At 41.6% G+C, this 24,226-nt stretch overlaps 3 protein-coding genes across 5 annotated transcripts in view; 1 reads left to right on the top strand and 2 right to left on the bottom strand.

Moving 5' to 3' along the window:
• The window catches only part of SNRPD3 (small nuclear ribonucleoprotein D3 polypeptide), a 4,523-nt gene extending 4,145 nt beyond the window's left edge, over positions 1 to 378 (bottom strand). Inside the window, exon 1 of the mRNA XM_027661711.1 lies at positions 358 to 378. The gene's annotated coding sequence lies outside the window, so the exon portion shown is untranslated. The remainder of the gene's footprint in view (positions 1 to 357) is intronic.
• Positions 36 to 9,337, top strand: GUCD1 (guanylyl cyclase domain containing 1). The gene is made up of 6 exons (XM_027661709.1): positions 36 to 120; positions 1,818 to 1,902; positions 3,348 to 3,513; positions 4,240 to 4,331; positions 5,200 to 5,441; positions 5,922 to 9,337. Exons 1-6 carry the CDS (start codon positions 84 to 86, stop codon positions 6,011 to 6,013), a joined length of 714 nt encoding a protein of 237 aa, XP_027517510.1. The 5' UTR covers positions 36 to 83; the 3' UTR covers positions 6,014 to 9,337.
• Positions 9,338 to 9,449: 112 nt separating this feature from the next.
• UPB1 (beta-ureidopropionase 1) lies at positions 9,450 to 23,988 on the bottom strand. Of its 3 annotated transcripts, none has more exons than XM_027661704.1 (10): positions 23,817 to 23,988; positions 22,995 to 23,166; positions 21,351 to 21,438; positions 20,575 to 20,669; positions 19,395 to 19,598; positions 16,781 to 16,950; positions 14,965 to 15,046; positions 14,086 to 14,128; positions 12,703 to 12,857; positions 9,450 to 9,867 (listed from the first exon to the last, which is right to left on the bottom strand). In XM_027661704.1, exons 1-10 carry the CDS (start codon positions 23,915 to 23,917, stop codon positions 9,784 to 9,786), a joined length of 1,194 nt encoding a protein of 397 aa, XP_027517505.1. In that variant the 5' UTR covers positions 23,918 to 23,988; the 3' UTR covers positions 9,450 to 9,783. The 3 variants fall into 3 exon arrangements, with proteins under 3 accessions (XP_027517505.1, XP_027517506.1, XP_027517508.1); XM_027661705.1 differs by having other exon boundaries at positions 19,395 to 19,556; positions 23,817 to 23,986; XM_027661707.1 differs by lacking the exon at positions 19,395 to 19,598.
• Positions 23,989 to 24,226: the final 238 nt, after the last annotated feature.

Genomic DNA, 24,226 nt, shown 5'->3' with positions numbered 1-24,226 from the left:
CCGGGAGGAGCCAGCGCCGGGCCCCGGGGCCGCGCCGCCGGCTCGGCGGGGCCGGCACTGAGCGGGCGGCGGGTGCCGCCGCCATGAAGAGCCCCCGGGAGGCCGGGGGGCCGCCGCCAGGTCAGTGCGGCCCTGCTCGGGCCGGCGGGGGGGACAGCGCGGTCCGGAGCGCCCGCGGAACGGGCCGGGGAGGGGACCCGGGCAGGGGACGCGGCGGCTCCTGCCGGCCCCGGCTCCGCCCTGCCCGCCCCGGCAGCCGCGATGGGGAATTACCCGCTCCGCGGGTACCGGGGTTGCACCGGGGCGCGGGCAAAGCGCAGAGGGGTTCGCGGTGCGATTCGCAACCACGGCTCGTACCTGATCCCGGGACAGCCACCGCTGGACAGCTCTGGGGGTGTTGGGAACAGGTGACTGGAAGCGGGACGGTCAGGAAAAGTAGTTGTTGCTCCGTGAAGCCTTCACGTAGAAAACACGTACCTCGTGGTTAATTTGGGGACTTGACAGAGGCCCTGGCTGTTAACAGAAAGGGGACAAATTCATAACACGCTAAGAAAAAAGGGTGACAAAATATTTAACAGGTCCTGTTTGAGTAGAATCTGGGAATTGGGTTTTCTTGGGGTTTTTGGCCTTTTTTTGTTGTTGTTGGTTTTTGGGTTTTCTTGGGTTTTTTTGTTTTGTTTTTTTTTTTTTTTTTTTGTCAGGATACTTAGGAGCACTTCAAGCTACATTAATTAGAAAAAATAAATATACCGATGGGTGTGCCCATCTTCAAAGTCATGAATCAACAGGGGCACAGCTAGGAAAAAGTATTTGGAAATAGTCCAGAATCTCTGCATTGGCTCATCCCTGCAGTGGGTTATAGCTTTGTTTAATATCGGATTACAAATAACATTATCTAAAAAGTTTTATAAATAAAATTACATCAAAACTGGACCAATCCACATGATGTCTAATTCATTTTTACTCCCATCATAAACTGTATGTGACCCTGTGTTAGAAAAACTTCTCAAAGGTCTTTCTGGATGAAAGATCTTTATGATTGTATACTTATGATTAACTCACCTCGGTCGACACTGAAGTAGCAGTGACAGGCACAGCTCTTCACAATCCTTCCAGTGGTGAGAGTGTTCTTGAAACTGAAACCGCCACCTTGCCAGCTCCATAAAAATAAAAACTGAGGCAGAGGGATGGAGCTACTTGTATTCTGAGACGTCTGAGACTTTTTGGTAGAGATTATTCTTCTTCCCTCTCCACTGAATTTTTGAGGCAGTTAACACAAAAGGAAAACTGGTGCCTCTTGTGAGCTCTGTGAGTTTTTTTAAAATTGTGAATTACAGCCCCAAGGAAAAAGACGTGTAGAATGTGGGGCTTGCAAGAGATCCATGCCCAGAGCTGCTGGTTATGTCTGTTTTCTCACAGTTTGGTTTAACTCTTGTGGCACAGAAATACATTCAGACACAAGAGAAAGGATGAATACCTGTGCCCTACCTACTGTTATGCTTCATAGTTGAGGGCTCACAGGTATGTTGCCCCACCAAAAAGATTAAAATGAAACTTCCAGAGGAAAAGGGGGTGGAAATGCAGAGTGATCCAGGTATGGAACAATAAAGGAGTATGAGATTAAATGCTCAACTCAAGTACAGAAATACTAAATGTACATTCCCCCAAGAAATTAAAAAAACCCTACCTGCCCATCAGATAAAGTAAAAACATATTTCTAAGTTTCTGTGACTACAGTGCTGAGGACAAGCTGACTTTTAATGGTATGGAAACACATTCCTGTATGGATTGACATCCTTCGTGTTTTACTCACACAGTTGACTGCATCCAGCTGAAAGTGCCAGTGATTCAGCAGCTGTACCACTGGGACTGTGGGCTGGCCTGCTCCAGGATGGTGCTTCAGTAAGTGGCTCTCTCAGTGAGGGAAATCCCATTCCATGGGGAGGGGTAGCAGGAAGCAACATCCAGGGAGAAGAGGTGTGTTGAACAGCTCTGAGTTTAACTTAAGTCTGAGGAGAGCAAGAGTTTCTGAGGTGCCCTTGGAGAGTGACTGCTGCTTGGGCCTGGCACAGCTTTCCAGCAGGAGCAAGGGAAAATACAGACTGAAGTGCCTGCTTTGACAGATGCAGAATACCTGATCAGCTCTATGAACTTTGCAGGCTGGCATGCATAAGCTCATAGAAGGTGTTCCCTCTTTCCCGTTGTAATTCAGAACTGATCCTTAGCACAGTGATTCACCTGATTCCTTTCTGTGTTTTCAAGTGATGGGCAGGTGTATCCCAGTTTATGAGTGTACTGTACCTGTACTACCTCTGTCCTGCTGAGCTGTGGGATGAGTGTGTCTGTTCCAGGAGTAGTTTCAACTTCAAAACTGTGTTGCCCTTTGGTGGTTCTTTTTTTGTTTAGTTTTGGTTTTACTTTTTTTGAACTAGTAGCTGTCCTGCTGAACTCCTCTTTCCTTCCACAGAGGAACATGAGCTTAGGTGCAGGAGAAATACCTATTTAGATGTCCACTTAGTAGATATGAAGCAGAAGATTTTCATTTCTCTCCATCCCTTCTGCCAAGACGTTAGTCCGTGTGCTGGTAATTTCCCATCTTGACTACTGTAACCTCTATTCCCTTTACCTCTCTGCCACTCCAGTCTGCCCAAAACTCAGCTTCCAAGATTAATCTTCTCACCCTGCTGATCTGACCTTGTTTGCCCTGCATTCTCAATTCCAATCCTTTTTTTTTTTTTAAGTTCCATTTACTTCCATTTGTTTTCTTACTTTCAGAACTCTGTAACTGCCTCTCCTGACCCCTTTGCAACCTGTCCCAAGCTTCCTCCTGACTTCATCTCCCCTTTTTTGCCTTTTGTGTCATCAATGCCTAAGACAAGCTTCCTTTGAATATTTACTGAATTCCTTTATGGTTCCTACTGAATTCCTTTATGGTTCCTCCTCTTGAAATCCATGTATTGCGTGAAGGAAGTTTTAGTCTTTTAACACTTCTTTCTGTGTTGGCTCTAATACTACACTTGTACATTCAGACTGTAAACCCTTCAGGACAGAGTTCTATACCAGCTTGCCTCTGGTACAGCACCTGTACACTTCTAGTACTATAAAACAGTCAAGGTACCCACACATTTCCAATTTTAAAGTCAGCAATAAATCCAGTTGAATGTTCCCTACTCCCTTCCCTTAAATTTCTGGCTCCTTTGTGGGTTGTTTTTTTATTTTGGTTATTTCTTAGCCAAGCCCATTGTTTCAGTTTGTATGTGCTGTGATGTGAAGGCTTGGGCTACAGCACCCACTTTGCTTCTCCTAAGATCTGTGCTTCCTTTCCCCTGCCTTTCCTAATGCCATAGGTACCTGAATCACTTGGACAATGACGAGTTTCAGAAAGCCATCCAGGAACTCCAGTTAACAAAGAGTATCTGGACTATTGACCTGGCCTACTTAATGCGGCACTTTGGTGTTAAGCATAAATTTTGCACCCAGACACTTGGAGTGGACAAGGGCTACAAAAATCAGGTCAGTATTCTCATCTGCTGGGGGAGGGCAGGCAGCTTTCAAAGCCTTGGGTGTCACACTGTGAAAGTTCTGCTGTGTTACTGACAGTCAACCACAGTTAATCAGGCCTGTTGCCAGAACTGGCACAAATCCATTCCAAAGGCAGGGTGATCTCACATATTCAACATCTTTGATTCCACCATATGAGTTTTTAAAAAGTTTTCAGGTAATGTTCATGAAAGTTTCCAGCCTATTTGACAGCCTTGGAGGCTGAAGCCCTGTATTTATCTACAGAACAGGTATAGCCTGGGCAGCAGCAGTGTTACCTTCCACACTCTCCCCACTGTGCCTCAGCCCTGACCTGGAAGGTCCACCTCTAGAGGTGAGAGGGGAACTCAGCCTCCCGTCCATTGGGAGCTTGGCCTCTGCAGGGCTGCCAGCAAGGGGCCAAGGAGGGTCTGCAGCAGCTCCTGCCCAGTTTTCCCCAGGGAAGATAGACAGGCTTGTCTCACGTAGGCAGCTGAGTAGCCACTGGATGGAAACTGCAACAATAAGTGACCAGGAGCAAATTTAAACTTGTAATTCAGAGCAGGAATCTTTGTCCTGTTACCAGGGAACTAAAGGAGAGATCTTTTATCCCATAGCCAGATATCCAACTTAGGCAAGCCCTTGCTAGCCAGAGGCTGTAAGTTGTGGATTACCCAAGATAAACATCATTCCAGTTCAGAATTTCTGTTATCTCCACAGTCATTTTACAGGAAGCACTTTGACACAGAGGAGAATCGAGTGAATCAGCTCTTTGCACAGGCCAAAGACTGCAAGGTGCTGGTGGAGAAGTGGTAAGCTCACTCTTTTCCTTCCTTTCTCCCTGGACATTCTGTGGGCCCCAAGCTTTTCTTGGAGGCAAGAAGCTAAACTGCTCGAAGACACTCACTGAAATCAAGCCCTGAGCCCTTTTTTGTGAATTAAGAGTCTTTCTACTACATCTAGCTCAGAAAAACCCTGTGGACATCAGAGCTAATAATGAAGTTTGAGAAAAAACAGTCATGACACAGAAGAAGGGATTTGAAAATGCTGACAGGAGTTGACTCTTTATGTTTTGAATTTGATTATCCATTACAATTAGCCAGTAGGGAGTGCCTACAGCACTCTAATTGGCCATTGTTGGAATTACAGAGAGTGCTATGTGGGCACAGAACCCACTGTTCCCAGAGCTATGCAAACATTATAGATCTCTGTTCCTAGACATGCAAAGTACAAACCAGCATACAAGCTTTTGCCAAGGGGACCATGAAATAAGGAACATCAATTAAAGAACTGCAAACCCAGGAGAAATGGAAAAGCTGCAGAACTGTTTCACAATCAATGGTGAAATTCTGCTGGGAAATCACTAAGCATCAAACAGCTTTGTCCCTTTTTATAGTGAAGCTGGATTTGGATCTCTGGTGTTGAAGTGGGATAACTGATGAGGAGTAAGCAAAGAAGAGAGGATACAGAGCAGCCGCAATAGAATTTGAATGCCACAGGTCTTGTCAAGCTTTGTCCACAGCGAAGCCTGCAGGGTTTAATAGCAAAAAGCTGTACCTGTGATACAGAAATAACTGTGCCAGCTGCATGTCCCAAGTACTGCCCACCATGACACGCTTCCTTGTACACCGGCCTCTTTCCTAAACTTGTCACATAGTATGTCTGGTTCTTTTTCTGCAGCACAGTAACTATTCAAGACATCCAGAACCACCTGTCCCAGGGTCACGTAGCCATCGTCCTAGTGAATGCAGTCCTGCTGCTGTGTGATCTTTGCTCAAGTCCTGTCAAATATTGCTGCTTCCTCCCCATCGGACAGAAGTGCTTCTGCAGGAGCCCTGACTACCAGGGCCATTTCATTGTGTTATGTGGCTACAACAAAGCCTCAGGGAGTATTTACTACAACAACCCTGCCTATGCTGACCGTGAGTAGCCTGTTCTTTTGGGTGGATTCTCAGCCAGTGCATTACTAACAAGTCAGTAACACAGAGCCACAGCTGGACCTCCCCTCACAGTGCATTTCACGCATCACTGCCCAGTCTGCCACAAGGGGTTTTGCCACATTAATTACATCAGTGCTGCACTTTGTGCTGTGGTTTACTCAGGCCATTCAGATGCACATTTTAGCAAATGGCTTGTTTGGCTCTCAGATGGGTTAGTGAGAGAAGCTGAACTGTCCTTGTGCAGAATACAATAAAAAAGGCCAGTTTAGTACCTATTTACAGCACTACTTCAGTGAGCACTTTGAGGTGAAAAGATCTACCTGGGTAAAACTGTTACCTAAGCTGCCAGGTCTGGTCTGTATACCAGTTGTTTTGTTTGTGGAGGCCATCAGACTCAGTATAAGAGCCTTTCACTGGCAAATCCTTCTGAACTTTTCATACCGCTTTTTTCCTCCTTAACAGGAACATGCTGCACCAGCATCACTAACTTTGAGGAAGCCAGGACAAGTTATGGCACTGATGAAGATATTCTGTTCATCTACACAGACAGCTGACACCCACAGTGGATACTCCTGCTCCTTCCTGGCCAGCCTGCATGGCAGCTGGCTGCTCGTCTCAGGACTCCCCTGCACAGACCTCGCTCCTGAACTGCAGTGGGACCTCAAACAAGGGAGGCTTTATGGACATTGACAGGACTCTATTGCAATGCTGTCTTTACCTTTTTGGTTTTTTCCCTGACGATGTATCTGATTTTGCAATGTATGTGTCTGGTTTTTTGTTTGTTTTTTTTTTTTTTTTTTTTTTTTTAATTTTCAACATTGCACATTTCACAGCAGTTCTAAAATACAGGCTCAGAGCCTGTTCACTTTCAGCTTATTTTCAAATTAAACACATAAGAAAAAAGCACCAAATTTATGAACTTTAACACTTGGTAATACATGCACAGGTTTAGGTAAACAAAGAAAAAAAGTAGAAAATATCTGTTTCTCTCAGTCGAAGCATCAAGAGCTGATCTTCATCCTAAATCTAGGGATCTGAAGTTCAGCAGGGTATTACAGAAGGAAAAATATTAACTTAAACCACCTTTAAATAACAAAAAAATGCCTTTCTAGCTCATCAGTATTGTCTGCATTGTAGGAATGAAAAACATTTACTCAAGGAAACTTCCCATGTACCAAATTCACCTTATATACAGATTTGGCATTTTGCAACCACGTTAAATTTTGAGTTGTAGTTAGTGGCATTGTCCCCTTGCACTACAAGCTCAGTCTCTTTTGGCTAAATCCTCTTGATGACTGCTTAGAGCTCCTGAAATTTAAGTGAAGACACTTTATTTCCACCTCGAAGTCTTTACTGCTCTCTGCAAACAAACCTCTGAATGTTACGTCACGCACACGTGCCAGTTTCTGCAGAATCCATTCTAAACTTATTAAGCAAATACAGAAAATGATCATCCATGCTAATAGTATATATTTGGTGTGTAAAGTGTAAATATCTGACAGCATCTACTGCATTGTAACTAAAATGTTGAACCATAGAGCCAAATTTTGCTATTGGTATTAGTTCAGTGACCTTCTAAGACGAGCTAAAAATCAATTAAGAAAAGAGGAAATACAAACATCTCTGCTACAAGTAAGAGGCAGGAACTCAGATTTTTCTGGCTCTTATACTACAACTGTATTTGGATTAAGCTGGAGTTACTATATTCAGACATTAAGTGAACTTAGTAAATTACTTTGCTGAGGAGCACTCTGAAGTGTAAGAAATAGCCACCTATTTCAGCTTCATCCATCACAGTTTCCTACAAATCTCACCTTCAGTCCTGCCTATGTGGAATTGGTAGGAAAATAAGCTGATGTAAAACTAGGAAAATTTTAGTTTGCACTTAAGACAGAGATCCCACACCTTTGGCATGGTTTTAGGAAAAAAACTGTTCAAGTTCTGGAACTGCGTGGGATAACAGCAAAAGGATATTATTATTTAGTGGTGGATATAATAAATAGGAATCTACTTTCAGCATGCTGAAAAACTTTCTAAGATAAACATTTTATCAGCTGTTGACTCACTGGAAAGTATCTGTTAAGTGTTCACTAAGTACACTTTAAATAAGAGTCAAGAGTGCTCCTTTGTACAAAGGCTAAAAATAGTAACAGACATCTAAAATGTGGAAGTTCCAAACAAAAAGTATGTGACAAATTTTCAGTGTGTCGAATTTTGCTTATCACTGGTGAAGTTGAAATATATTCTGGCCCTGATCCTTGCAAAACCAGTAAAAGGCAGGATGTGATTTGCATAGAACCAGTACATTGGTATCACCAGCAGAATCCCTCCAGGAAAAAGGTACAAAACCTACTGCAGGTAATGCCCTTCAGCTCCCCCAAAGTAGGTCATCAGAAGGCTCCTGATCTGGGAATTTTTATGTCCAGGTCCAAAATCATGATGTTTGATTTGGAGAGATTGTATTAGCTCTGTTAATAATTAACAGGTATGTAAACCACAGGCTGTTAAGAGTACCTCCTTAACCCATGCATTTTCAGGTAGGTAGTTCATTCAATACCATCAAACTGCCACGGGATTTATCTTAGAGCAGGCTTGGTTAGTTAAATAAAAACAATTGTTACAAAAGGCTTGTAATTGACATTTAGCATCTTACTGGTTCAGTTAACAAAAGTGACTCTTGAACTTATAGATAAAACATGAACTTAAGGGCAAGCTGAGTGTTCTGAAGTGCAGAGACAGGTGTAGCAGCATGGACTGGTGTTTGGCACCCAGGGTTTAAATGCTTCAACAAAAGTGAAAGACAAACAAAGCTGCCTAAGCTAGTGCAGAAAAAAGGAGAGCTCCACTCTTGCAACAGGATCTCACACCACTGCCAAATGGAAGACAGCTATGAGAGATGAAAACACGAGGAAGAAGCAAAAGCCAAGTGAAAAGACTGACTATTTATATGACACAAATTCAGAGGAAAAAGCAGCTCACTGCATGAACATTCAACTTGGTTTCCCATTACAAGATTGTCTATCAAAACCCCCATTCTGAAAATGTTCTGTTGCTTTGTTTCTGTCAGGATGTCAATAGCAAAGGAAGGGGATTTTACATGCAGGGATTTTATACATAAATATATTTTTATTTGTAATTAAGCCATTCTCAATAAAGGTTTAAACTCACAGATAACCCTGTAACATAATGTAGCAAGTGCCTTTATTAACCAATTTACTAAAAAAATGTTGGAAAATCTTTAGAGGATGTGTTATGGATTTAACTGGAAACGGCACAGCTGAAACTGTCCTAAAATAAACAAAAATAAGAGTTCAAATATTTATTAGAGCTATAAATTCATAGTTGCAGGGCTGTGAACTGTATTCAGTCTGCATTGCCTGAGCACCTGCTGCATCACCTGAATCATACAAAGCAAAATTTCAGAACACATGTGTTGAGAACAGCAAATGTACCATTATTACCTGCATTCCACAGCTCTTCTGTGTACTCCACAACCACTGAGTATCCTGCTGGAGTGCAGCCCCAGGGAAGGAGTTTTCCTTACCCATCCTGATCCTCAATAGCAGCTCCATGGCTTTCTGTTCACAGGGAAAACTCTGCAACTGCCCCAACCATGCCTATGCTTTAGCCAGGGTCTGTATTTCTGCCTCCCAGCATGTCAGAGCTTTGGAAATACTGAAAGCACCCATCTCAGAATGACTTCTGCACCTCGAAGGAGCCCATCAAAGACACCAGTCCAGCTGTGGTTGTGGTGTAAAGGGAAACAGAACCCAGGGGGTCCTGCTTTACAGCACCCACAGATCTTCACACAACTAGGACAAGTCTGGGACATTACTCAGCTCTGACAGAACTGCATCAAATAGTTTGTAGTTAGGGGAAAAAAAAATAAACCTCAGATGAAAACAGTTTATGCCTCTTTTCTCCCTAAAGTACACATTTGATTAAAGGGTAAAAACTACAAAGCAGAAGTAAACAGAGGCACAATGCAAATATCATGTAAAAATTTTTATTTCCTGTGAACTCATCAACAAACTACATCACAGTATACTGTACTGAATAAATTTCATTATCATTTTATATCAGTGTGTTCCTACTGGATGTAGTTCTAGTAAAGAATAAAACTTTTCATTCATTACTGTAAATAACAAACCAAACACTCAAGAAACCACTTTCAATTATTTTACTTAAGACAGTTTTGAATCCTATTATTTAAAGTTGGTTACAGGAAATTAAACTGACAATATTAAAAGAACAACTTGTGATCCACAGGACAGCTATCATCCAACAGTACCTTTTAATTTTTCTTGTAATGAGATGCTCTCTCTTACTCTTTGATGATATTGGGTATAAAGTAAGGCTGGGTTGCTTCAGCGAGCTTTTCTGCATACATTTCATATCTACCAGTCATCTGGAAAAGGAAAATCAAAGCTTCAGTTCTTTCAGTGAGCTATGAAAGTACTTCAGTAGAAAATATTTATATCCACTGTTTTTTCTCTTTTTCTGATAACATAGGATTTAATTGTCCCAAACAGCAAAATCATAATTCACTCAGAATTCAAGACCTCCAGTGCCTTAGCACAAACTAACATACTTTTGATAAAAGAACTTGCACTGTGTTGCCTATAACTGTATTTCTACATAAAAAGATGTATATTTCCACTCTAAAAAGTCAAACTTTTAAATGAACAGCTCTCTTTCTCTTTACAGCTCTCCTTCACTGACAGTCTTGACTGCTGACTAATTACTTAAGGCTATTTTGGTTATTCTGGATAACTGGAAGTTGAATTTGAAGGGTGGACTTCCTTGCTTATGTATCAACAATTTTTTAAGTAAGTTATGTCAGTGAAGGCAAAGGAGTGTATCTGTAATTATGGCTTCATGTCATGTCTTTGACAACCAATGAACCCTGCTGCCAGCAGTGCATTTATGTATGTGCCACTGACAGAATTTGGGTTGCTCTTACTTTCCCCTTTAATTAATATGAAATAATATGAAATACTATTAATGGTTTGGGCGATAAGAGCAAGTGCTGAAAGTGCTGAAATACAGCACTTGATGTAGTGTTGTTATCCTCTCCTGAAGTGCACAGACCACAACAATTGGCTCTGGGAGGAGCCAGCTACTTCTTTATTGCCAGAGTATAACGTAGTTAATTTGTTTAACTCCTTTGCTCCTCTAAGTTAAGCAAAGACATTCTACTGAACGGCCCTTTCAGGCATCACTGGATGCAAACCACAGATCCCAGAGCAAGTTAAATAGGCTCCTACTTGCTGTCAAGGGTTTTCTGCAGTGGGTAACTGATGACTTCACACTTCCTCATTCCCCTCATCAAGAGCTACCTCTGTCTTGGCCACAAATGAGAGGAAAAGGAAACAGCCACCCACTGTCACATAAACAAAACCACAGCTGTGCCTTATGTGCCAAAAGACCAACAATAGCAGTCCACACCATCAACATACAACTAAGGTGCTGAAAGCACAAGACTTGAGGACAACAAAAAATACACAATTCTACACAAAACAGCCAAAGGTCAGCATTTTGTTTTTACTGTTTGTTTTTCCTAATCAATGTAACTGCTGTTGTTCAGATACCCCTACTAAGCTGTTACAAGCAATGCTCCATGTGCTTCCTGACACACTAAATCTACTTGCAATAAGGGCCTCAAATTTCAGTGGGAAAGCAGAACTGAATGTCTGCCTGACTTAAAAAAATGGGAATCTCTCAGCACAGTTTCATTCCACTATAACAACAACTACATACCTACCACAGGCATCTGCAAAATAACAAATGCAACTCTGTCCAGAAGATGACCTGAAATGACTTTTTGGGGTTTGTCCCTATATATGGACTAGCAACACTATCAAGGACATTAAGCTCTAGCTAAGAAATTATTGCATTTTCATTTAAAAGCTTATTCAGCATTTCAAATCCACAGAAAACTTGCCTTTTTACATCACACTGAAATCAAAACACCTGTGCACTATATTATAATGCACAGGATGCAAATAAACCAGCTCTGTAAAACAAATGTCTCCTTGCAGTAACATGATATTAAAAAACTGACACTCCCTGCAAATGATTACTTATTTCAAATATTAGGTGATCACTGAAGAACCTACATGTATTGTGACAGTTGCTAGCCTGGAGTTCTTATCTACTTTGTTAGGATTTAAATTATGCTGATCTTAAGAGTAGATAGGGAAAAGTTCTAGTCTCTAGCAGTACTGAGGACTAAAACAAAAGACCTGTCTCCCCATAAGAGAGCAAGACGTCTTCTTCATCATCAAAACCTACTTCACAAGTTAACACCTCTTTTCTCCTTTTGCTTGCCTTCTTTGTTGTTCCAACAGGGTATTTGTGGGGTCTGTGGTAAACCTGATCAGATTAGAAAAAGGGGACTGGAGTGTCATCTGGTCGCCCCACTAAATCAGTATATAATACTTATACATATAGCAGCCTACACAGCTTGCACTGGCACAGCTGAAGGGTTAGCAAGCTGCTGTGCTAAGCCAGCCATTTCTTCAACCAGCACTGCTGCTGGACAAATTAAATCAAATTACACCCACAGGAAAGATGATCCAAATTCGCTTTATCTCAGAATACAAAAAACTAGTAACAAATAAGTTTGTTAAAGCCATGTGGGGTGGCTTGCAGCCATCTTAATCTGATTTAGATAAATTCAAAAGTGTGTTAGGACGCTTCAGAGATGACTGCACACAGTACAGAGGTCTTTCTCTGTAGCTCCAACATAGCCACAAATTCAGGGAGTTAGCACTGCAAGAAGTTTGCACTCAGAAAGTTCTCAGAAGCTTGTGGGTTTGGGTTTTCACTAAATTTCACCAAAACTACAATTAAGGCCCTAAGAATATATACTACTACTGCATCAGATCAGATCGAAGGCCCATCTCAGCTCAGAGAGAAATGCTACATACACTGCACAAGGAAAGCACAGACACTTCCCCAGCAGTCCTCAGAGCTCCTGGCAATCCACACTTAGGGTTCAGAGGCTCAGGTTTTCATTTGAAAGCTACTGGCCTAGTTTCCCTGAATTTGGCAACTCCTTTTCCAAATCTGTTTATGTCTTTAGCCTCCAGAACATCCTGTTAAATTAGTTCAACAATTTAAGCTCTGGACTGCTACGATAAAAAAAAAAACCACCTGCCTTTTAGCTATTGTAAGATGCTGGAATCATTATGAAGGCTTGTTGTCTCTAATATTATATTTTCTTTATAATCAGGCTTACCTTAAAATTCCACTCGTCACTGACTTGCCTGCAAAGGTTCAGATCCATCTCTGCCACCAGCAGTCCCTCCCGAGTGCGGGACAGTCCCGGGGTCCTGCTGCCGTCGGGTGCTGCTACGTAACTGGAGCCATAAAAATGGCCCAAGTCATGGTGAGCTTAAAGAAATGTTTAAAAAGCATGTAACACCATCTGCAAATAAGTGTATAACTTAACAGGCAGTGTCCCATAAAACCTGGCTCAGTTTCTTACAGTTGCTCACTCACTGCCCTTTAGGCAAGAGTCACATCACGACCCTAAAGGAACTGCAGTTTTGGCCAGTAATTTACTTTCATGCACTGTACACCATCAAATTAACAGGAAAAAACTCATTGCACTGCCTTTTAAATAATGCATGATTATGCTTTCCCATTATTAAGTCTCTGAACTAAAGGCTTTGCTTTTATTTTTATTTAGCATGTAAATGAATTCTAATTGTCAAATCATACATTTCCCAAACAGCTGACAGAGATTCACCCAGCTGACTTTCAATACAAGGTCAGAGGTGAAAACAGTGGGATTTGAGGCACGGAAAAGATACTATTTCATATTGCACAACTCTTGAGTTGTGCTAAAAATCAACCACATCTGTTGTACTACTAAGCAAGGGACATCACTGGTCTTTTTCATGCAGCTGCTAAAAACACTTAGCTCCAAAACTGGCCAGAAAACAGGCTCAGGCTCACTCTGGATGAAGCCAGAAGCAGCACGGGTTGGCACAGGTCAAATACTAATGTTTCAACATACAAGTACATACAAGCAAACCTCACGTTCTTCTTTGATCATTCTCTTTAACCTCCAGCAAATCTGGAAAACTGGAAAAAAATGGCCTGGCTGAAGATTCAGGCTAGAGCTATTACTGTTCACAAACTCACAGAATGGTTGGAAGGGACCTTAAAGATCCCCTTGTTTCAAATCCCTGCCATGGGTAGGGACACCTTCCACTAGACCAGGTTGCTCAGAGCCCTGTCCAACTTGCCTTTAAACACTTCCAGGGCTGTGGAATAACTCTTAATAATCTTAAAACTGGAAATACAATGTCATGCATGCACTGACAACACAGGCTAATTTGTGGGATTTCTGTCTCCCAGTCCTCCTGCATTAACTCTCAGTCCTCTGGAAGTGTACAGAAACCTCAGGTATCAACTTCTGGTGAGCACATACCAAGGTACCACCACCATTCCTAGGAAATACTCCTTCTCCCCAGCTAACAAACAGCAGTGTTAGGTGAGGCAGTGACTAGGCACTCCAGCTGCACAGGGAAGACAGTTGCAGGAGAGTCATCCTTTCTTCAGACTTTCTCGGTAACAATTATTAGCAACCCCTGAATGTGATTTCTGAACATACCTTTTCCACCATCTCCAGAAGTAAAAGCATTTTTGTAGTACTCCTGCGAAACAAGAGGAATCCATAGGTGGCAGTATAGTTCCGTTTCATCCGAGACATCCCTGCTAGTCTATCATATTCAGTTTGGAAGTTTATATAAATCTACCAAGATTTTTTTCTGGCACACTATCAGCACTGTCCAAAGGGACTCATCAGAGGGGCCTACTTTCAGTGATGGATGGGATAGAACACAAGGTCTTTTATCACTGCCTGTTGCTCACACACTTTGGAGAACATGCCTTGCAACTGTTACACAAGTTTAAAAAAGAGGCAAAGGAGGAGATATTTAATCAAACACATCTTTTTGGATCACAAAAGGAGGCCAAACGTATCTACACAACCGCAAGAACAAGTCTAGATTTTTGTAGGGAACCTCATTTAAAAAAATACAAAAGTAGGGTATTTGTACCAATTTGAAGACAAGAATGACCTTTTGTGTGCAATACTAATTTTCATTATAGAATTTTACACTCCAGAAAGAGGTACTATCTGTACAACAGCCACCAGCTGTGTACCACTGACTTGAGGATATATTTAATTTTCAGTCATTTTGGCTAAAAGAATACTGATATCCCCACAGACAGTAGGAGAGTTAGCAAAAGGGCAGGTGCCTACTACAAAGATTCAATTCAAGAACAGGAAGCAGCTGCAACCAAAAACGAGGCTGCCAGCAACGAGGCAGCTCTCAATCTCTTTATCCCTGTCCATCTTCATATCACACCATAAACCCTAATACAGTAGTTACACGGTAATGGAATCTCTGCATCCTATGAGACCATTGCCTTGAATTAACTCCACTGCCTGAACTATGAAATGAAATGAAACAATGCAGATACTCACTGTTCCCACTCTGTTGATGGGACAGGTGAAGCAGTGATTTGCTATGGCAGCATTTCTGGCTTCGATCGCCCACAGCGGCTCGCTGCAGTATCAAAGAGGCAGCAGGAATTCACTACTTGTACACTTCTGGGCCCAAATTACATTCTGCCTCTCCTGTACATTGTCTGTCAAGCCAAACTCAGCTGTTAAGACTGATCTTGCTGTCCCAGATACCCCCTAGATAGAGCCAAGCACCACATTATTTTCTGTGGAGTTACAGGTGTGAACGACTCTATCTGATAAACTGGTAAATGTGGCTTTGCCATGGAAAAAAAAAAAGTTACCACGTCTCAAGATTTTCAAAGCAATTAAAGTGCAAAATATTTTACTTTCTAAATTATGCAGAAGATTTGCACATGTGCTGACAGTCCATTAACTTTCACAGACCATACATCATTCTGTAAAAAAGCTGTAAGGGATTCATACAAGTTGCTTCCTTTTTTCCCCCAAAATGGTCCAAGAGAAGCTTTTGCAGCAGTGAATGGAAAAAAAAAAATATGGGAATAACAATAATAAAAAGAAATTAAAGAAAAAAAATTCCACCAAAATTTTCTACTTCTGTTATTTCAACCACAGTTTTCATAGCACTTTCCAGAAAGTCATTTTCCCATGCTGGGCTGACAGAAAAGAAAGTGAGTTTAACAACATCATCCCAATAACTTCACAAAAATTATTTATTAAATCAGTCACTAAATTTACTAAAACTAAGAACTGAGACATGAGGAATAAAAAAATTCCTTCTAACAGGCCTCTACCTCTTTTCCAAAGGAAATTCCAATTCTGACACGTTTAAAACTGAAGTAGTCTTCTTTTTATTAAATAGTTTGATATACATGGATCAGACAAGTCAATAGGAGGTCTGGAAGTACTCAGAGCTTCAAAACAAAGGTGATACAATTTGTACACTCCTGTGACAGCAAGTACCTGCCAGATTTGGAATACCAAAACAGGCTGCAAGTACTCATTAATCTGCCAGTCAGACTCAAGAACCTTCAGAGATGGTCACTGGGCTGACTGAAAGGACTTGGTTTATTGCCTCTTTTTTCAACTGCTTTGAGTCTGGCAGTCAGCTCTTTTAAGAAACAGGGATTTTATTGAAAAGCTCCAGCAAATTACAATTTCACAGAAGAGGAGAGACAGGAAAAAAAGGCTATACCCTAGAAGTGACCCCAGAGTTAGCTAAGAAGTGTATTTTCTTAGCCCTCTGAGCTGGTTTTAATTTTTCTTTTAGAAAATCAAGTCAGTAGGGTGCAATTAATGTCAATCTGCAGAGGATTGATCTCAAGGGAAAGTTTACACTGGTTCAGTCTGGTTCAAGAGGCCTGATGATCACAAAATTGCCGGGAGTTATAAAAAAATGTTTCTCAGAAAAAGGTTTCTCAAATTGCAATTTCATACTCCTACGTGGACAACACAAGCTGGCAAGATAAGCCTGGACATAAATGACTAATGTCTGTCACAAAGCACAAATATTACATGAATTATCTAAATAAACTCTCACTAGCTTTCAGAACACCAGCTGGATGCTGGCTAACTCTGTCTCAAAGACAGAAGACCTGCAGATGTACAGTAAAGTTCTGAGACAGCATCAGTGAGTGGGAGCAGAGTGGGAGCCCAAAACTCCAGGTGGAGAAGAATGGAGGCTCCTTTGTGAAGGCAGAACAAGGAGGCTACACCTCCTGTTCCAAGACCTCAGCAAGGTGCTCCTGAATGCCCAGTGAGGGGATCAGAGGTCAGTTAACCCAGAAAGGGAGCAATAAATCAGTTTGTATTTTACCTGAGTTTCCCAATAGTGGCTGAAGGGTTAAAGATGATCTCTGCCCCATTCAGGCTAAACATGAGCCAGTTCAGAGGGTGATGGCGCCCATAGCAAATATTCACAGCAATTGCTCCAAACTGTGTCTGAAACACTGGGTGTCCTGTATTTCCTTCCCTATAGTAAGTAGACTACAAGCAAAACACAAGAAAAACAACATAAAGGTAGAGTTCTTTATAAAAGTGAAAGGAAGTACCACCAACATTGCTTTGACACTTCCCAGTTTCTGATAATCAGGTTTAAATCATTAGACCACAGGTAAGGACAACACCTTTCATTTAGTACACAGTGCACTCTGAGGGGTGTACACCAAAAAGTGGCTCTTAGGTTGCTGAGATCAAATTCAAGCCCCTTTCTGTTTCCTCTCTCATGCTACATCTAAGCACTGTGTGACTATGGCATAAACTCTTCTAAGTTCCTACAGAAGCTTAGGGCAGATCCACAAATCACTCAGCTTTAGGCACCTCTCTCAGTACATTCACTATATGAGAAAATCTTCCTTCACAATGCTTTTATTTGGATCCTGCTAATTGAATATATCTCCATTTTTTTTTTCCAATTCTCAGTTTTTCCTATTACAATAGGAGAAGAAAAACAAGAATGCTGTTGCTTCGGGGAATTCATCAGTTCTTATTTCTTTATTCCTCACCAGAGGTCACAATCATCTCCACAGCAACAAACTGTGATGGCTCAAGAAGGATTGATTTTTGTTTATGTGCCCTCCCACACAGGGCTGAATAGGCCACAGACCAATCTTTCCCTTTCCATTTAGTTCTCACTGACTCAATGGGCATGACTTCAGCAAGGCTCCTTTCCCTATCTGCTCTGCAGAGACAACCCACAAGAAATGATTTCAAACTCAACATTTCCTTGAGGTTTAACTTTGTTGATAAAGAAAACAACATCAAAGTAGCACAGATGAACATAATCCCTTCCTGTAGCCTGGGTGGTTTCTGAAGTTGCTCTCTCAGAACTGCTCAGGTCAGAAGAATGGACTTAATGCTCTGCTAACAAAACTAGCTAAAGACAGTGCTGTTTTGGGCAAACACTGCCTGATTCTATAACAAGGTAGACACAAGAAGAAATGTCAAATCATTGCAGTACACCTGCAAGCCATAAACAGATTGTTCTGTAGTAATTCTGGCATTTAGGATTCTAAGAACTAACTTCTTTTAGCAACTAAGCAAAGCTCTTACTGAAACTCTTATTTACACTTGACATGAAAAAGTAAAAATATTTTCTTTTTTAGGTGCTTTTTATTACAGTTTCATAGGTGGAAACAACAAGTTTCTTGGAATCTGTTGATGCTCCACAAAACAGTCTGGAAAGCTGAAAGACATCATATATTAGGACAAGCAACAGGAATTTATTCTTTTGTTGGATTACACAAGGAACAAATAAAAAAGCATGGAAAGTAACTAAGGGGTTTGTGAGTTACTATTTTGAGTTATTAAAGGACAGACCTGATAAAATAATATTAAGCAACAAAATAATGGTTAAAAATAGAAGGTAGCACTGGTGATTGACAAGCCTGTGCCAGAAATGCATTGTGCAGAACCCTTAACAGCCTCCTCTGAAGAAACACAAACCAGCCTGAACAGGTCCAGGATCCCAGGTCAAAACTTCCACAGGTCTTTGAACATGAATTTTCAAGACCCAAAAGTAGTTTTTAAATTAATAAAAAAGCAGTTTAGATTCTGAAGCCTCAGATTGGTGACTGGAGCATTCAGACAGGGAACAAAAACAACTGCAGGTATAGAGCAGCACCCAGTGCTTAGAAGAAATGCCTCTGTTATTTACTCACTTTAGCTGATAAGGAGAGATTTAGTCAGGTAAGACAATGCATTTTTAGACTTTGGTTAATTTTTAATCCTGATCTTTCTACTTGTGATAATTCTATGGATGGATAAACACATTTCAGATCTACCAGTTTTCTTCTGACATTGCCTTTACTGCTAGTTCAGCTGAAGCTGATTCTCCAGGATGGCCTAAAACCTTCTGGGGGGGCTTCAAGTGGCAGCAATGTGATCAGTAAACAGAAGATGCCATAAATAAACCAGCTATTCAGTCACAAGTGTAATGAATTAAAGGACTCTGCTCAAAGAAACTCAAGCAAAAGAACTGTCATTTCCAAGACAACCTCACAGAGAAACACAGAAGGACTGTAATGTTCACACTTGAACCATGAAACAATTGCCCTGCAAATTGAAACAAGTTCAACATGCACACATGAAAACGCTACCCAAGCCAATCATGCACAACAAACATAACACAGCTCTGAATTAAATGATTTTTTTTTTTTAGAGATTCTCGATACTTTTGTAGTTTCCACCAGGCCAAGGAAGATTACATGACAAACATCATTTGTCTTCCAAGACTCATCACTCTCACAAGAATTATTAATTCCTGAGAAATTAACTTAGTATAATTTCATCTGAGAAAAACTGATTTGACAGTAAGTGAACCTCATTTTCTAGAAACACATTACATTTCCTGCCAGTACGACTCTGACACAGCACATGCTGGCACAAAGAGCTGCAAGGTAAGACCTGATAGTCCCCGTACTGCATCTTACCTCATTGAAATCTCCAACCCTTGGAATGTGATTTTTCCTACTTTTGCCAAGGACAGCCCCAGAATTAGAAATGACCACTGCAGTATTCCACAGAATTCCACCGTGTATTTCATCTCGCTCCAGGATTGGAGACACCACAACCATGTTATGTTTCTTTGCCAGCTGTACAGATGAACACAATTCCTCTATTAAATAAACACAAACCTGCAGTACCCCAGATCGACAGACACCACAGCTCACTGAAAACAGTTATTTCATTGAAAAAAAAAAATTAAAATAGCATTATGTATAGTATAAGTGTTAAGTGACATAGGTATGAGTGGGAAATACAGCAACTTCTGCCAGTTTACTAGCACATTGTCTTTTCCTTCAAATCAGTTCTCTCTCTCTTATTTCTCCAAGCTTCCATAGTGTCATTTGTTCCATGGTGAGAAGCAACATGTTCTTGCCCTAGATCAGACTAGAGATATTAGGCTGGCTACAAAAACTTAATAGCTCAGTGCATATCTGGAAAAATCTGACATCAAAACAGTCTTTTGTTGTTTCAATCACTTGTAAATGAAAATAATTGAAATTGCTTATTTAAAAAAAAAAAGCTGTAAGAAAACAAAAATAAACTCTGCCACCCTTCTAATCAACAGACTCTGGAGAAACAAGAGCCAGACAATAACAAATCTCCTTGGGTCCATAAAAAGTTCCCTACATTTGTGTCATTCCACAGGGGGATCCAAACAGTTGTGTGACAGTGTTCCCTGTTCAGAAAAGGCTGCTCTTCTCCTCACACTTCCATGCAAACATTGCTTAATGCTCGACTGGTCTAGGAAAGAAACACCACTTAAATAGAAATTAAAAATATTTGTATGAAGAAACATTCCTCCCGTTTAAAATTCAGGAATAGTTTAATGGGCAGTTTCCTTCGATTTTCATGGTAAAAGGCAGTCTTTAGATGCAAAGTAGTTTAAAAAATAAATATTGAGCACAGTTGTTGTCCATTTCTACTTCAACTCACTACAGTTGTATTTGTCAAGCAAGTTGAAAATCTATCTTTTATTATTTCAGTTTTCTCAGTGATACCAGAATGGCACATAAAGAAGAAATCCATGCTGATCAGTGGCAGTTATGGGTTGAGGATGGAGGATGGATGTGGGTTTGGGGTTTTCTGCTTGGTTGGGTTTTTTACCTCTTGACAGAATTTTGTTGTTGGCCCATCCTCTGCTGACTCAGCAAATTCAGTCCAAGGCAGTTTCTCTCTTGTACAAAAAGCAAAGGGCATGGCTGGAAAACACCAAAGCAAGACAAAATTCACAGGAATGCTCATGTCACTCAAGAAATACATACTATTTGCATGAACACAAATAAAAAATTAAACAAGAATGATTCAACTGTTTTTCTTGCTTAAAGGCAAAAGGTATTTAAAAATATTTTTAGCAAGGGCAAGGAGATCTGAGCCCACTGAGGGCAAAGCAGAAGAGAATGAATGCACTAAGTGATGTCTCAGCAGGGGCAAAACCACAAAGTACACCCCAGCCACCAGTGTGCACTGTCTGCACCTGTTTTCACAAACATTTCACAGGACTTCTTTTTGGGGTTTGCTTCTGTTAAGCCTCAAGCACCACATGCTGCTTAAAAACAGATTTTTAAATTTTAGTACCCATCTAGAAAAAAACCTGAAATTTTAGGAGAAAAAAAAAATGAGGAAAGAATCATGAAAGGTGCCATGAAGGAGGTACAAATATCACCATTGCAGATTATGCCAGTCTTCAACGGAACAGACCTCACACACATCTTCCATACACTCCTCCTAACTCAGGCTCTTTGGTTTTTCCTTTAGGATGCAAATCAGTAAAGTCAATTGTTATATCTTGGAAGATTTCTGCTGGTTACTTACAAGACACCTGTTAAAATAGAAGGAACTTGACATCTGACAACTTAGAAGGAATCACGGAAAATACTCACTCCAGGCCTCCTGGAAACACACAATGTTGACCCCACACATTGCAGCTACTTCCACAATCTCCTCGATCCGTCTGTGCAGAGCAGCCACCTGATTGTGAGAAATGCCACACTATAAAAAAAGCTGCATGTTCTAACTCACTTCTCTGTTAACAGCCTGGTTTTACAACCTTTGTTCACATTGAGTTTATCTTGCTCTATACTTAGTGCCACTGCTTTCAGAGGGAGTAACTCAACAAGCTATCATTCTTGAACACTGATAATAGAGTCAGATATAGATTTGTAAAAGCATTTAGATGCTGAAAATAGAGAAAGCATTCCAAAGGGATTCTAATTCCAAGGTTGCAACATTTATATATGTGGCAACTCGTTGCTGACTGACTGCAAAAAGCTGAAAGTCTTAACAGAATCAGCAAAAATTATAATTTTGCTGCTCACTGTGAACAACCTACAGAACAATGTTAAGTAAATGTGAATTTGAAGTCAAATACTCAGAATCTTAAAATATGAGGCCAGGACAGTCTATTTCCTTGGTTATCTCCAAATCCTGCTTGTACATGTGGATCTTGGACACTCTCTAGAAGTTTTTAACTTCAAACTATTTTCTAAAGTCCTCTGTCCTAAGAGCTAAGTAATTATTTCCAACAAAAACCATCAAAGCATTTATTAAGTAGTTTTCTAGAGTATTCTACTTAAAGATAAGCATAGGTGTAGCACTTTGCATTGCTACTTTCAGGTGTCAATAAGAAAAAAAGGACTCAAGACTGCAGTGACCTACGAACTCAACAGCTGTATATTTACAGAAATAGTTAACTAGTTATTTCTAAGGTAAAATCATTAATATAACTGGTACTTTCTTCAACAGCTGCTATACAGAATCCACAAACTTGATCCATTTACTGATTTAATGACTTGCATCTGTGACACGTAAATCTTTCCAAAACAAATTACTTCAGAAATGTTCTGTCCTGTCACTGTACAAAACTAGTACTCCAGGAGATTTTATAAATATGGTATTTTCTTTCCCTTTTTTAAAGCTACTCTTAAGAGGCTATTTCTATAGATATGTGTCACCTCAACACTTTTGTGTCCAAGATGTTGAGATATGATGGAAGGTTGGAAAAGACTGTAAGATCATCAAGTCCAAGTCACCACTAAACCATGTTATCTTGTAATAAGATTTCACTGACTGTCGTACAAAGAATAATGAACACAGCTGTATTAATCTGTGTTTACTCTAATGGATTTTCCTATAATGGAACATTTCTCAATTAAAACAAGAACTGCACCTGTGGTTTCCACCGGTTGCCATCCCTTTTGATTTTGTGTAAATGATCTTATGTTTAATTTTAAAGGCAAAGGATTTTCAGGTACAAAATGAGCTACTAAATATCGAGCTTTGGAAAAACTGCAAGCAGGTTGGGCCTTCAGTAGGTAAACAAAAGAAATGTTTCTGAGAACCAATAAAACTGAATGTGCCATCCAAATCTCTTACAGGATCCTACACTGCAGTAATGACGGGTCCTACACTGCCAGACAATCATTAGACATTTCATGATGCAGATTCTAAAATCAGCAACTGAACCATGTTATTTCTCAATCCAGCAGAACATGAGTTACAAACGGCCCCGGTCCCACTTTGTGTACCTGGACTGCCACTGGTGTGTCTGTGGGAAGAGGAATTTTATTCTGTACCAGTCCCACTCGAACGATACGTGGCCTTCTCAATTGCTCCGGAGCAGCTTCAAATCCATAGCCCTGTAGCTCAAAATCTCTCTCCTGAGCTGCTGACCATGCAGCACTTGGCAAATTAAGTTTTCTGGATTGAACAGGAAACAAAGACGTTTCAGGATGAGATGTTCTCCTTTTCTGCTCTGAGTGCAATGGACCCAGGGGATCACAAACCCTGAATAACCGGCAGACACCCAATCCCCCCACGCTGCCACATGCATCTATCAGCCAAGGGACAGCGGTCAGGTCGTGTGCAGGTCTCACCCATCACCTCCATGGCACCAACTTCCCAGTGTCCCCCTCTTATTTGTTACTTCCAGACACCAATACCTTGCTGCAGAGATCAAGGAGTACATAGGTACAAACCTCCACCCGCCTGCTGGATTACAAGCACTTCCCCTCAATGTATTTCTCCTCACGTCTGATCCCCACTTTTCAGCTCTCTCTCCCCGACGCCACGACCTCCCAGTCTCTCCTCACACTTTTCATCCCTGTCAGTCACCTTCTCAACGCCTGGATCACCTCCAAACTGCCCCGGTGACTTCAGCAGAGAAACACAAACCCTACTCTTCCTTCTCCCCCTCAGCCCAGCCCTGTGTCCTGCACACCCGCCCTCACACCGACTCCTTCCCCTCACTCCCGGCCAGGCATCCCCGCGGAGCGGAGCGCCGGGAGACCGGGCGGCTCAGGACAACGACCCGCGGTTGGGGGCGAGCCCGTCCTGGCAGCGCAGCGCACCTGGCCTCGCGCCCGTAGAGGATCCGCTTCACCTCGGCGAGCTCCCCGGGCGGGATGTGCCGCTCCAGGCAGGACTCCAGCGACTCCAGCGACTCGGCCATGGCGGTGAGAGCGGGCACTGGCTGCCCCTCGGCCGCTCGCTGCCCCTCGGCCTCTCGCCCGCCCCTCGCACTTCGCCCCGGGCGCCCCGGCGGGACACGCCCCGTTCCCCTCACGGGCCGCGGCCGTCGGTGGCTGTTTACCCCTTGTGCACCAAGCGTGGCCAAAAATGCGGCGTCCCACCCTGAAGGGGAAGGGAGAGCCCAGGAATTACTGGGGGGTCTGAGGGTCCTCAAAAAAAACCTCAGAAAGCGTCGTTAGCAAATGGCACACTTAGTGTGGAAATTGGTAGTTCGTGGAAATTAGGTTAG

This window comes from Corapipo altera, unplaced genomic scaffold, assembly GCF_003945725.1.
Source record: "Corapipo altera isolate COAL_440 unplaced genomic scaffold, ASM394572v1 150, whole genome shotgun sequence".
Lineage (NCBI taxonomy): Eukaryota > Metazoa > Chordata > Aves > Passeriformes > Pipridae > Corapipo > Corapipo altera.
The sequence above is the reverse complement of the archived record's forward strand: the minus strand, read 5'-3'. Positions and strand labels throughout refer to the sequence as shown.

Bases quoted from the DNA above. Each gene is read 5' to 3' on its own strand.
- GUCD1 (XM_027661709.1), top strand. From the start codon at position 84: ATGAAGAGCCCCCGGGAGGCCGGGGGGCCGCCGCCAG. The intron at 121-1,817 runs GTCAGTGCGGCC...TTACTCACACAG, and splicing joins GGCCGGGGGGCCGCCGCCAG to TTGACTGCATCCAGCTGAAA. The intron at 5,442-5,921 runs GTGAGTAGCCTG...CCTCCTTAACAG, and splicing joins CAACCCTGCCTATGCTGACC to GAACATGCTGCACCAGCATC.
- UPB1 (XM_027661704.1), bottom strand. From the start codon at position 23,917: ATGGCCGAGTCGCTGGAGTCGCTGGAGTCCTGCCTGGAGCGGCACATC. The intron at 20,670-21,350 runs GTGAGTATTTTC...GGTGTTTTCCAG, and splicing joins GTGTTTCCAGGAGGCCTGGA to CCATGCCCTTTGCTTTTTGT. The intron at 14,129-14,964 runs GTGAGTATCTGC...CTTGTTTCGCAG, and splicing joins CCATCAACAGAGTGGGAACA to GAGTACTACAAAAATGCTTT.